The sequence below is a fragment of the Pipistrellus hanaki genome, assembly GCF_964339955.1.
Source record: "Pipistrellus hanaki genome assembly, chromosome: 9".
NCBI classification, from domain to species: Eukaryota; Metazoa; Chordata; class Mammalia; order Chiroptera; family Vespertilionidae; genus Pipistrellus; species Pipistrellus hanaki.
Window position 1 is genome coordinate 59673286 of NC_140511.1, and position 14470 is coordinate 59687755.

The 14470-nt window shown below is 41.5% G+C and overlaps 1 protein-coding gene across 1 annotated transcript in view; it reads right to left on the reverse strand.

Moving 5' to 3' along the window:
- Positions 1-2265: 2265 nt before the first annotated feature.
- Positions 2266-14470, reverse strand: part of LGR4 (leucine rich repeat containing G protein-coupled receptor 4) — a 98462-nt gene continuing 86257 nt past the window's right edge. Inside the window, exons 11-18 of the mRNA XM_084893602.1 lie at positions 13452-13523; positions 12340-12405; positions 11272-11343; positions 9546-9617; positions 9108-9233; positions 8101-8216; positions 7759-7842; positions 2266-4359 (exon numbers count right to left, since the gene is read on the reverse strand). Coding sequence (XP_084749728.1) covers positions 3053-4359; positions 7759-7842; positions 8101-8216; positions 9108-9233; positions 9546-9617; positions 11272-11343; positions 12340-12405; positions 13452-13523 — 1915 coding nt within the window. The 3' untranslated portion in view covers positions 2266-3052. The remainder of the gene's footprint in view (positions 4360-7758; positions 7843-8100; positions 8217-9107; positions 9234-9545; positions 9618-11271; positions 11344-12339; positions 12406-13451; positions 13524-14470) is intronic.

Here is a 14470-nt window from a genome sequence, read left to right on the forward strand (position 1 = left end):
AGCTATGAGGCAAAGAGCTGCATGGTGCTGGTGCTTGAACATAATCGAGGCCTGTGGTCTCCTCTCTTACAGTGCCTTTTCATTACTGGGACTCAGAAGCCATAATCAAGTTTGGGAGAACTATATATAAATGTATAAATAAGCTCAAAGAGGGCCTCTCCTATTTTACGGTATTGACTTAGTATCATTGCTTCTTACTGCTCATTTATTTTCACTTTCCTGATATAGTTAAGATTATTTTTGCTAGCTTTGTAACCTATAAGTGCAGTTATTTGTGCCTAAAAATCTCTCGTTGGTATAAAAACAATGTCATTACCATTTAACTCTGTGGCAATATATTATGCAACTTTAAAAAAATGTATCCCTAGATTGCGAAGGCAGGGAGGTAAGAGATCAACCAAAGGACTTGTATGCATGCATATAAGCATAACCAATGGACGCGAACACTGGAGTCGGGGGTGGGGTGGGGGGGTGGGATTGGCTGGGGAGGGGCCGATGGGGGTGGGGAGGAGACAAAGGTAATACTTTAAACAATTTAAAAAATGTATGCCTAGACATATTAAAATGTTTCTAGGTGAAACAGTATAGTGTTAGATTTGCTTCAAAATAATCTAAGGCAAAGGGATTGGAAAGGGTTAGTGAATGGGATGAAAATGAAACAAGATTTACCTTGTGCTGTTGATAATTGCCTAAATTGGACGGGTACTGGAGGGAGGAGTGAGGGATGGATGAGGGGATGGGAGGAGGAATAATTATACTATTTTACTTTTTGTTATGGAAATTCCAAACCTATACACAATTTTAAAAACACACACATACACACAAAAACCTATGTCTCACATTAAGAGGAACTGGGTGCTGGTTTGGGTTCTAATTTGCTATGTGACTCAGGTATTTACTTAAATTTATTAAGCCCTGTATTTTCTCATCTGTCACATGAGGGCTTGATGATTTATGAACAGAGTTATTTCTAAGAAACTGGACATTAAGCAAATTCATTATTATATTAATATTAGCTATTAAGACAGGGCAGATTGCTTTCTGGAAACTCACTAATTCAAAATGCTGCCTATAATATTGTATTTATGACCATATGGATAGTATGATTTATCACAAATTTTATATACCTACCTACTATTCTATTTTTAAATGAATTCTATTTTTAAATGAATTCAGTGAAAGTGTTCATTAACTTGAATTTTGAAGGAAAAAACTCTTAGCTAGGATCTTTTTTTTTTACCAAGTTATGATTTAATATTTATCAATGTGTAAATATACAAACATGACAGCAATTTTAAAAACTTGTGAATAGTTGGCCTTACAAAATTACAACACGCTGTAAATAAATCCCTCCCACATTTTATACAAATTACATGATTTTGATATACAAAGATTCTGTTTTTATTACACGGACAATGTACAACCAAGACTATTTACAATGCAAAAAAGTATATAAACCACAATTTAACATTCTGCTACTGGCAGCCACTATAGATTAGGAGGTAGCTTTAATTAAACAAAATGAACAGAAGCCACATTTCCCAACTTGTGTTCTAAAAATAATTTACATAAGATAAAAATTCATTATATGCACAGTATATACAGTTTAATTATTAAACTGCAATCTAGCTTAATGTTTTTAGTATATCCTGAAAAACTAATATGGCAGTGGGTTTGCTAATGATTTAGCATATTGTTCAAAAAACATATTGATCATTTATAACTTTAAGACCCCACATTGTGACATGTCAAAAGTCCATAGATGAGAATCAAATAAAAATTTTAATTTTTAAAGACATGGGCCTAAACTTTATTCATTTTTATCCCTCCTTCTTCTTCTTCTTCTTCTTCTTCTTCTTCTTCTTCTTCTTCTTTAATGACATGTGTGCTGTTTCACAATAACACAATATCTAAGCTGTGAACTATTGTTTCACAGGCTTTTTGTAAATTACTCTAGGGGGAAATAATGGAAACGTCCATGAAACAGTATAAGTTCAGGAGAATCCAGCTAAGAAATAAATGTAAGTGCTTTGTATCATAATGACTCCCAATTTCTTCCAAATAAATGCAATTACTTACCACAGATTTCTTTCTGTATAATTCAAAATATAAGTAGGTAACATACCAACAAAACTGGAAAACATCCGTAAAGCCAATGATACTAGGAAGTGTTCATTAATGGGAACATTACACACAGCCATCAGATCCCTCAGATACTATTAAACTCCGATGTTAGTTAGAGTTTAGCCAAACCTACTAAACCCACACCGCAATTAGCCCTTTATTTTTCATAGTAGTGTGATGACAAAACACTCGGGGAAATAATGACTGGTCGCGCCAAAGCCATGTAAAAACCGACTAAAAACAAATGCTCATGCTTTCTTTTAAAATCGAATAGTCGTTAATATTGTTTTAAAAACATCTTCGGTTTTTAAGATTTACAAATCACTCCAAGAAAATGTACGATTCCATTATGTCCAAGGTGGAAACAGAAAACGCAACAACCTAAGGCCTACATTCACCCTCGCAGTCCCCCCTGGGAGACGACCCCCTTTTTGGCCCTGAAGTCCGTTGTCCTGAGATTAATAATGATCAGACATTAGGGTAACATTAGCAAGGCTTTTTTCTTCAGTTGTGTGAAACCACGTTTTAAAAAATATTCTTAGAAATATATTAACAGCTGTTCTTTATCCTGTGCTTACTTCAGAAACAGGTAACCTTTTGTTGCTTAGGCAAACTTCAGAGAAACCTCGCATCAGAATGCTAGGCTCTACAGAAAACCTTTCCAAGGGACAGGGCTGTTCCAAACACACCACACGTCGCTCGGATGCTGGACTTTTTTTTTTTTTTTTCCACCCAGGGATCGTTGAGGCACTTGTTCTTTGAAAGACGTCTGCCACCTCCTCCTCCTCCTCCTCCTAAGGGACACCAGGCAGTGGTCACAGAAGCGCTTCCCAGAGGAAAGATCAGACGTAGGGTCCGTCCACTCTCTAAAACACTGCGATTTTGGCTGGTGGGGCGGGGCGGGATACAGTCCCCAACACACCGAGACTCAGTCTCTCACTCTGGGCAGGTTGTAAGCATAGCGCACCAAAGGGAAGCCTCGGCTCTGGTAGAAGCAGGCCCGTCCGCAGGCCTGCACCTGGTCGGAGCTGTCAGAGACAAAGGAATCTTCTTCGTCCGCATAATCGGAATGGGCCGACTGCGTGCCACCGTCCGACCAGTAGCCGTCGGGCCTCGGGCACGAGCCCACCGCCAGCGCAGGGCAGCTGTGCGACTTGATCAAGTGTTTGCAGGCCACGGGCCTGGTCAGGAGGAAGGCCTCGCAGCAGTCGCACACGGCCAGGTTGCCCTGCAGGTGCGAGTACACGCCGCTGCAGTCGTAGTAGAAGTCCTGCTCCCCGCTGCAGCCCGCCTGGCTGCTGCCGCCGCCGCTGCCGATGGACACGGCCACCGCGCCGCCCTTCCTGGCCAGGTGCCGCCGCAGCAGCTTCCAGTCCTCCCGGAACCGCGGGTTGAAGAAGACGTACAGGACCGGGTTCAGGCAGGCGGGCAGCGGGAAGAAGATGAGCGTGACGGACTTCATGATCTCGGGGCTGACCGAGACGGTGGCGGCGGAGATGAGGGGCGCGAAGGAGAAGAAGGCCACGGGGCAGAAGAAGATGCAGTTGGTGAAGATGAGCCAGGCCACGTGCTTGATGGCGCCCGAGTGCGAGCCCTCGGCCAGGTCCTCCTTCTCCAGGTGGCAGTAGAGCCTGGTGTACAGGACGGCCATCAGCAGGAAGGCGAGCGAGTTGAGCAGCACCAGGGTCACGGTGAAGCCCAGGGAGGGCGCTTCCCCCGTGGGGAAGGGCAGGCACAGCGGGGAGGCCGAGTACTCGCCGCCGGGGAAGAAGAGGGGGAAGCAGCCCGCCACGCCGGCCCCCGCGAAAGCCAGCAGGGCGGCCACCCGGAACTGTCTGAGATGACTGCCTTTCCTGCTCTTCAGGATCTCCTTGGCAGACAAGCTCCGCTCCACGGCGGCGAGCATCAGCAGGAAGATGGCACTCTCCGAGGAGAACACGGCGAGGAAGCCGGCTATTTTGCAGCCGCTGCCGATCTCCCACCAGATGCCGAATTCGGCAAAGCGGCCCCAGGACACGGCGTCCAGGAACGTCAGGATGCCGGTGTAGGCTCCCATGAGCAAGTTGGACACGGAAATCAGGCCTATGAACAATTTGGAGGCAGGCAGTGAGGTGCAGGGTGCAAACGTGGTTAAAATGACCAGCAGGTTGAAAAACAACGCCACCAGGAAAATGAACCACACGGTGAGACGGATCATCCAGCTTCCCAGTAAATATTCACAGGGCTTAAAAGCACCTAAAATGAAAAAAATCGGGGCGAAAAGACAAGTTAGGGAACGACATGTTCCATACCATATGGCTTAAGACACTAAAAACAATCTATCTATCTATCTATCTATCTATCTATTTATCCATCTATCTATCTAATCTATCTAAGCCTAAGTGACCATTACAACCGAAAGACCAGAACAACTGAAACAACCAGTTGACCAGTCGCTATGACATGCACTGACCACAAGGGGGCAGATGCTCAAAGCAGGAGCTTCCCTCTAGTGGTCAGTGCACTTTCACAGCCAACCTCCTGAGGCCGGCCAAACTCCCCCAGTCCCTCCCTGGAGTTGGCCAACCTCCCAGGGTCCCAGCCATCCAACCTCCCACGGTCCCTCCTCCCAGCTGGTCCCTTCCACCTTCCACTGGCCTGCCAACCTCTCATGGTCCCTCCCCTGGCTGGCTGCCCAGATCAGGGCTGGTTGGCCGACCTCCCATGGTCCCTCCCCTGTTGTCCATTCTCCCCTCCCCCTGGCCAGCAGGCCCCGATTGGGACTCAGGGAGACGACCCAGGTTGGCCCTGATCACTGGCCAGGCCTAGGGGCCCCACCTGTGCGTGAATTTGTGAACCGGGCCTCTAGTTCTAGAATAATTAAATCTGCTACCAAACTGAATTGAACCAAATTGAAAAGATCACTATTTCAGATATTTTAGTCACTGCACTGGACTATTTAAAAATAACTACTTTTATTCTACACTCTCAGTGACATGGGCTGCTACAGTCAGCATAATTCCAGGGAAGTTTCCTTTCTTAGTTTCACTCCTTTATTTTCACTCCTTTATTTACTGAGGTCCTGAGCACAGGGTAAGGGTGGGGATAGAGTAGTGACTTCTCTCTCCAGTCTCAGGCTTTAGGCTGAAATTAGTTTAAGATCTGATTTGGGGAAAAGTGAGGATACAGGAAAAAAGATTTGCCTGATCTGACCTCCAAGGATTTATTCACTCATTTACTCACCAATAACTGATTGCAAAGGCCCTGGGGATTATAGTCCACTAACAAACGGTGCTTTTCAGAAAAACAAAACAAAAAAAACCCCCAAAACTTTTTATTAAATATTTGGTAAATTCATATAGTGGTATCTAAAAGAAAAAATTCTCACTTTTTCTTACACCTAAGTTAATACGCATAGCACTGTATATCTAGCATATGCAAGGTACCTGATATACTAAGAGTTTGGACTTGGATAAACGAGGGTTTGAATTTAGGATCCATAACTTGCTACTCTTTTTCTTGAGGAAGCAACTTAAATCTGTAAATTTCCTTTTCCCACTTGTGGATAATAATGCCCATTTCATAAAGCTGTGGAACTTAATATTACATGCATAGGTACCTAAACAGGCTACTGATATATATTTCGACTTCAGTAATATTAGGTTCTTTTCTTCTTCCTTATCATAGTATACATAATAATAATCATATATGTATGTATACATATATTTTATACACTTTTTATGGCTTTCAAAGGCAATCTGATGAGGCAGATTAACATGGGTGTAATTATCCCCATTTTTTTATCTAAAGAAACTGAGGTTTCATAGTTTTCGACTGATCTGCATAAAGATTATGGAGTTAAGATAGTGCAGGGAGGACTAAAACATGGTGATGTTACGTCTTCATATAAAGCTACATCCAATAAAATTCTGTGTAACTTAAAGTAGGACTGCAAAAACTAATTTAGTAGCTAAATGGTACATTCTAGTAACTGACTTTAACATGCTGGCGGTTATGCCACAAATGAGAACTGTTCTATTTAAAAATCAGTAACAAAAAACAAAGTTTTGTCTACAAAGCATAAGAAAACGATGTACTACAACTGCCTGAAAGACATGTTCTGACGAATCTTCCTGAACTGTCATGAAGTTTAATACACGCTATAAAGCATTTTAATCACTGAGATAGTCACAAACCCAACCAACCAGGTCTACACCATTTAATTCTGACTTCCAAATAGCACAAGAAACGTTTAAAACTAGTTTCTAATTAATTAATCTTTAAAATTTCCCCCTCAGGGAGGTGTTTACAGGAAGCTTTCACTTTTATCTGTGTATCTGAAGCCACCCTTCTTTGGGGAGGAATGGCTCAGCTGGCCTGGGAGAATGGCTCACTCTGACAAGTGTTTGACTAGTGGGTGGAGTTCAGTCCCCGGGAAGCAGACCCCACCCAGTCTCTGTTCCAGGAAACCTGTGGCCTCCTCCAGTTCTAACAGAAGGTTCCTGCTCTCCTCTACTTCGGCTTCTGAGTGAGCACACAGGTATCCCTGTTACTACAACTGAGTCAGGGAAGACCGGCCTGCAATGCATCCCTCCTGCAGCCAGGGGAGGGGAGCTCAGACCTCACGTCCTCCTGGTTGGCCCCAATGTTTAAATTCAGTGTGGATGGAGGAAATGGAACCTCAGCATGCTCAGGTCTCATCTCCCCTTAATGAAGCTGGTCTCTTCTCATTGGGTTGTCAGTTCCTGATGCACAGTCTCCAACACAAGAACCCCAAGGGGGCCAGTGAGGGAGCTGCACCCTTCAACTTCCAACAACACAGAAATTAGACCAATTGCATAAATATAAATGATTCTTGCCAATCTCATTCACTCATCTGGTCACTTGAAGCTTATCCTCTACACAAGTATTTTTTTTTTTAATATATTTTATTGATTTTTTTACAGAGAGGAAGGGAGAGAGATAGAGAGCTAGAAACGTCGATGAGAGAGAAACATCGACCAGCTGCCTCCTGCACACCCCCACCGGGGATGTGCCTGCAACCAACGTACATGCCCCTGACCGGAATCAAACCTGGGACCTTTCAGTCCGCAGACCGACGCTCTACCACTGAGCCAAACTGGTTTCGGCTACACAAGTATTCTTACTATTTATACTTATTCTCTATGCTAAGTATGAAAAGACACATGTGCAGCACCTCGAGAGACTCACAATTCAGTGGTAATTAGAGAATCAGGTTATATGATTCTGAGTCATGAAATTAATGTCCAGATCAACCTGTTGTCAATATGCTAAGAAAGGAGCTACTTCACAGCATGCCACTTAGCCAATTTTTCTTTGACAGTAAAATTCTAGATCCATCTTCTCTGACAGGCTGAATAGGACATCACAGTCACAATGGTCAGTTTACTAACTTTCTCAAGTCTTCTAAGTTCAGTGACATAAAAGACAATTAAAAGGAAAGGTTGCATTTAAAACAAAAAACGAAACACAAAAAAACAAAACAAGCCCTAACTGGTTTGGCTCAGTGGATAGAGCGTTGGACTGCGGATTGGAAGGTCTGGGTTCGAAATCACACTTTTCCCCAGAAGTTTCAGGTACAGCTGCCTAATGTCTATTTAAAGCAAGAAACTGCAGCACGCTCAGTGGGCTTACCTGTTGAAGGTGTGCAGTGGATAATTATCTGACTGTGCTCCTCATTGTCAGCACTGACAGTGACCCCTGCGGCATCAGCGGGACCTGCGGGTAAACATCGGTTGTGTTGAATTCAAGCTTTATGCGATTCAGAAGAATCACTTTCCTGCGACCCCGTCTCTCCTACATGATATATGCTCAGCTTGTTACGAGGCTTGAAAACATATTAAAGATGCCAGGAACACAGCAAAGGCAATTTTTCTCAGGTTTCCTACTGATCCTTCACAAACTGATTACAATAACAGAGGATCTGATCAATGCCATCATCAACCGTGTCCTACTTTACCAAGTACATGCACTTGCCTTTATCCTTGGCCATGCTGTGTTCTTGGAGGCTCTTATCTTCCGTGTTTGAATGGGTGTAAGAGTCGCAACCCCAAAATGCACAGCACTGATAAGCGTAGGGTACAGATAAGGACCTGGAAAATAATTATGAAATCTGCATTGAACAACAGCTTCACAGACATGCTTGCTTTGTAAAAAGTATTTTAGTCACTGAAAGCCCCAGCCTAGGAGTCAGAAAGACCTCACTGCCACTCTCTTTAAGCTACTCAGTATCCTTTCCAGGCCTCAGTTTCCTCATCTGTGTGAAAAGAGCTCTGGGATCAGGTGATAACATGAGCTTCTCATTTACATAAGATATGCTTTTACAAACTGGATTTAAACCAAGCCATGTTTAAAATTTTACAGTAACACTCCCTTTATAAATGAATTAACGATACCCAATGTATCATATGAAACTGGTAGTCTCATTTAAAATTAATGTCTCAAGTCATCTGTGAATTTCTACCATTAAATGAATTTACTTTGTTTGTAACTATAGTGAAAAAATATACTCTCCTCTCCCAAAATAATACCCCAAGCCCTCTCTCTTTTATATCTAATGAAGTCACCATTCTAATACTTTGTCTCCATAAAGTGCTATATAGCATTGCATCAATTTCTATAGGCTCCCACTTAGGTAGTTTCAACTTGTTGCTAATGTCAAATCCACTATATAAAAAACCATTCATTCTGATGAATAGTTCTGTTATCTCTTTGACAGCATCAAGGACTCAAATTCATATTCTTAAAAACTATGGAATTATGCTCAAGTTCTATTTTATACCAAATCTGTGAGGATTGGGGTAGAAAATACTCTTAAATTATAGCCTTTAAGAAAATCTGAGAACCACAGCAAAAACGAAACAAAACAAAAAAAACACCCACTAAATTAAAAAAAAAAAAAAAAAAAAAAAAAGGCTAGCACACTCTATCATTTAGGGGTCTACCCCACCATCAACAAAAAAGAAAAATAAGCAAAAACACACCTGAGATTAACAAAATCTTTTGCTGCCAAAGCTTCTTTCAGCTGGAAGTTGCCCACAAGTTTCAGTTGATTTAGCCCATTCAGGCCTTCCGTAGGAAATGACGTTAATTCATTGAAACTTACGTCTCTAAAATGTGAATGAGACTTCAAATTAATCCCCAAGATGCAAATCACACAGAAACTTCTGTACGTGTTAACATGAAACATCTGTATGTGTTAACATCATAGACATTAGAGTTCCAGGAGGAAGGTGGGTTGTGTTAAATATTGAAATCTAGCATGCATCTCGCCATAATAAAAGCTCGTACTATATCCATGCAGCTAGCCTTTATACAAGGAAACAACTGAACAGAAAAATATTCAGACAGGTCATTAAACACAAGTTTCTGTAAACTATTCACGACTTTCCTGATAGTATTGCATAAAGTTGTCAACTTACAGGTTAGTTATTGACCCAAGCTTGGCAAAAGCTCTGTCGTGAATTTCATGGATCATGTTTCTACTCAGATCTCTGCAATCATAAGAATAATGTGTTAATATTTTCAAATATACTCAAATTGCAGTTACTTTGACTACACTTTAGAATCTGAGGTAGTCACAATAGCCCCAATAACAAAAGCCTTTAAGTTCATTTCGGTGCTGAATGCCTCTCCTTCACAAAAACCTCTGTCTTGGAATGTGTTCCCATGGAGCAGTAATTCCACTTGGCATCTGTTTCAGAACAGTTGTGAATTTTCTCCCCCTTATCGTTCTGGTGCCAGTTCAAAAATATAAATGATATGATATATAACCTTTGGTACCATTAACTAGGTGAGAAAAAGCTCAGCTCCTGACAAAGCTGAAAATAAAAGCAGGTTTCCTATTATTTGCCTTCTCAAAGGTTAGTGATAAGGCTCCGAGAGAAGACAAATAATCAATATGCAAACAAGAGCATTCCAGAAGGGCTTCAGATATCCCCACTCCCCCCTCACCCCCCCAAGCAGGAAATAAGCATCGTATCAACATCAGAATCATACTGTATCGAGGAACACACCCTGAGGAATTCTGCTGTTACAGAAATAATAAAACAGAGAAATAATCTCCAGCCACACTTAAACTGAGCCTGACTGGAAATTCAGAGATTGTATAAATGCATTCCATGACACGTCTCCTAGATAACAGGGAAACTCAACAAACTGGGTTTCAAATCATAAAAAGGCCAGCTTCTCATTGTTGTCGCTTATCAGGGCTCCAGAAGTGATGGCAGTGAGGAGCCAGTCCCCTTCCTCCTGGGGCCCAGACCCACAACCAGCCTGCCAGCGACATGGGCAGGTCCGGCAACCCCACCACCAATACAATGTTTTCTAGTAGAATGCATTTCTCATTTCTAAAAGGGGGTCTGCTGAAAAACAGGACTCTATATATGTAAGTTCACTTCACTGTCAATTTTTTGAATGTATTCTGCACTTTAAAAAATGTTCACTGATTCAGTGATGTGTGTGTCCTGCACTGAAGCTCCAGGAAGGCAATGGCCAGGGTTGTCTCAGTCACCTCTCTATTCCCAAGTGCTTCATAGCGTCGTTGGCACACATATACGCTAAAATACACATCCATTTTATAAATGCTTGCTTCTGCTGCACATTAGCCACCTTTGTCATGACAGAGACAACAGTGCAGGGATCAACAAATTTTTTCAGTGGAAGGCCAGAAAGCAAATATTTTTCACCTCTGGGGGGTCTTATGGTCTGTCCTGCAAGTATTGAACTCTACCACAGGATGGTGAAATGAGCTTCAGACAATACTTAAAACAAAAGGGGCAAGGCTATGTGCCAACAAACCTAATTTACAAAAACCAGAGGCAGGCTGGATCTGGCCCACAATTACAGTTTGCCTAAGGAGTGGATAAACTCATTATTATGACTTGAAAACAAAGTGCATCTCTCAGGTTGTACATTCTTCTTTTTAAATCAATATACAATAGCAGAAATGAGCTAAGGTTAAAAAAAAAAATGCTGAAAATACATTATTTATAGTAAAGTACCATGCAGTGACGTTCAAAGAACAGTATTTACACATAATACATTAGATCCTTAAGTATATCTATCAAAATGGGAATTGTGCTGATATGTTTAATTTATAGCTTGATGGAAAATGTACTCATTTCTAATAATCATAGAGAAACTTACAGTATCCTTAGGGATATGAGGCCTTGAAAAGTGCCTTCTCTGATTTGGCGGATCTGATTACGTTGCAAAGAACTAGGAGAAGGAAGGCAAGGATTGGGGGGGGGGGGGGGGAGGGGGTAAAAAAGAGTGCGGGAAGAAGAGGAGAAAAGGGGGGAAGAAGGAGGAGGAAAAGGGAAGGAGGGGTAGAAAAAGAAGAAGAAAAGAAAAAAATAGAAAAAATTACTTTCTATTTGAAAAATAGTATTTCTTAAACTTTTTCTAACTTTATTCATGTGTAAGTAACAGTGATCTTGTTGAAAGTCAAGGAAACTTATCTATAACTTGAAATGGTTAGGCTAATTGGTATTTCATCCCAAATTATATGGGGGCGGGGGGACGACAGTATATGTAATTATCTAAATTCCTTATCAACTCTGCTCAGGAGTGGAGCAGGAAGACAACACAGTGAGAAAGGATCCAAGACAACACAACCACACCGAGTACCATAGGGTGTCGAACTCAATCAGAGAAGGGGCCAAAATCTAAAATCCAGCCTAAATCACGGGCCGAATGGTTTACTGAACAGTCATAAACTGACAATGTCATAAACTGACAGCGGAGTGCAGTGATGACAGCGCGGTGCGGGCCACATTGCAAGGCCTGGCGGGCTGGATTTGGCCCGCGGGCCTTGTGTTTGACACATGTGCAGTGAGTGAGGAAGGAGGGGATCAAAAATGGAAGAATTATGCCTCCCTCTCCCCACCTCCCCATCAACTTCAGTCAAAGATGTCCTACATAGGTACACAATAGATACTCATGTCTGGTTTCCCACAACAGCCAGAAAGTATATGTGTTTTTGTATATACCACCCTCTCCCCATAGTGTCTCACAGAATTCCTGATACATAGATGTCTAAAAACTACTGGTTGCATGAACATCCCTGGTACAATGGGACATTTATTCATAAGAACACCTGATTACATGAATATCTAATATCTTAATAGTAAAGCCATTTATTTAAAATAGGAAATGCTTGATGAAGTAACAATATACCACACAGCAAGAAGAGTAAGTCAAAGAACAACTTACATTTCTTCCAGAGCATGGCAACCATTAAAGCTTGGGAGGTCTTTTATATTGTTGTAGGACAAGTCCCTTAAAACAATGGAAATGAAAAATTAATGTTATCAGAAAACCGTATTAAAAGAGCTATACTTAGAAGCATTGAAAGCAGTGCTAATATCTGTAATAAAGAGATAACAAGAAAAGCAGCTATATTTTTTTCTAAGACTGTAAGCTTCTAAAGCACCTAGTGATACAACAAGCTTAAGATTTGCAAACTTCAAGTACATAATGTTGACTACAGACAATATAAAATATATTTTAAAATGTTATGTAAAATAAACAAAATTAAATATAAAAATGTGGAATAGATAAAAATTATACTTAAGTCCTAGAGTTATGGGTTTCTTAATTCTATTTTACAATGTTGTTTACACCATAAATAATTTCTATGTTATTTCATTAAAAAGCTATAAGAAGAGTGGTAGTCATATTTTTAAAAACATATTAAGTCAAGTATTGGGACTACTTGAATCTCAGTTAATCCCACTGAAGTTTTTTCTTATTGGTAATTGTCAGGCTTGATACTCCATGACACCATTTAATTACCTGCTTAATCAATCAGTCACTTATTTTTGTTACTATATCTTTCCATTGAATACTTATTAACAACTTAGTAACTTAATTATTTGTTCTTGTGACATTTTCACATTTTTTAATTCCTAGGTCAGTTTAAAGGTTTTGGAAAGCTCCATGCTCAGTTGGTTTCTGATCTAAGACAGATCTGGGCTGTGCTTAGGCTACGGATGACAGAGCAGGATACGGAGAGTTGATCCTTCTGGGGAAATGAATAAAAACAAGGAGTCAAAACAAGGAGAAAAAAAAAAAATCAAGAAAGGACCTAGCTTGATTTTAGTTTGTTTAAAGTCACAAGATGATACATATATATATATATCCCTAAAACTAAATTCAAATGCACATTACCTAATCTGGGCTATTAAAATGATCGCTCATTTCCATGAAGGAAATAAGAAATAATTATACTTTAAAATCACCTAACAAAAACAGTTCATTAAAAAGAAAACATGTGTGAAGCACATAAAGGAAAGGTGTGGGAAGGGAAGAAGAATCCAACTTACAAAGTCCTAAGCATCTTTTGTTCTTGGCACAGATTACTGGATACACTGCTTATCTTCGTGCCTGTCAAGGTCCTGCGGAAAAACATGACTCCTCTGAGAAACGATTCAAGTGGAGATGGCAAAAATGCTGTTCTCATGTGGAAAAATAAATGCTCACTTTATTTTCAAATGGACTAGAGACTATATATCCCACGGCCTGATTCTCCCTCAAGTTAGGCATGTGGAAAGACAAATTAATCCTCCACGCTAGTATCATTTGTCCGTAGTAAAAATCAGAGAAGCTATGACACTAGAGGTAATACTGTCTCAACAACGAGCTTGGTTTCTCACACGGACCAAGAGAAAAACAGCAATCCACAGTCACAGCCTGACCATGACCACCTGCAAGTGCTGTCACCCGCCCCCCCCCCCCCATCTCCCACTCCCACTCAAAACACTGGGCGCATCCTGCCCTCAAGCATTGTTTCTGCCTTTTCTTTCCGTCAACCTGACTCAACAGTATCCCATTTTCTCTTACCCCCACTCCCTTTCTGTTGCCATTTTCAGTCAATCACCAATTCCTGTTCTTTCTTCCTCTACTCCTATAGTGTCTCCAGCAACTGACCTTCTATCTTCATTTTTACTGCCATAATAGAGATGGGAGATGGGATGGTGCAGAAAGGGGTGGGGGCATCTCAGGCCACAGGGAGAGCTGCAGTGGCTCAATGTGTTCCCTTAGCCAAGTGGATCCTTCTCATGGCCTCCTCGCCACGCTTCCTATCTCTAGTCCTTTCCTCCTCACACCACCTTGCTCCATTATCCCCAACACCTCCAATGACCTTGAGTCAAGTTTAAGCTGCTTAGTTCAGAGATTCCCAGCTTCTTTTTCCTACATCTTGGAACCCATGAAAATCAAAACATCTGTGCGGTATAATGATGTAAGGCTCCATGTGGCTGGAGATCCTGACCACCTCAGGCCCCACCTGGCAGCCTCGAGGGCCGAAGTCATCACGACCTTGGCTGCACGTGTCACCCATTTA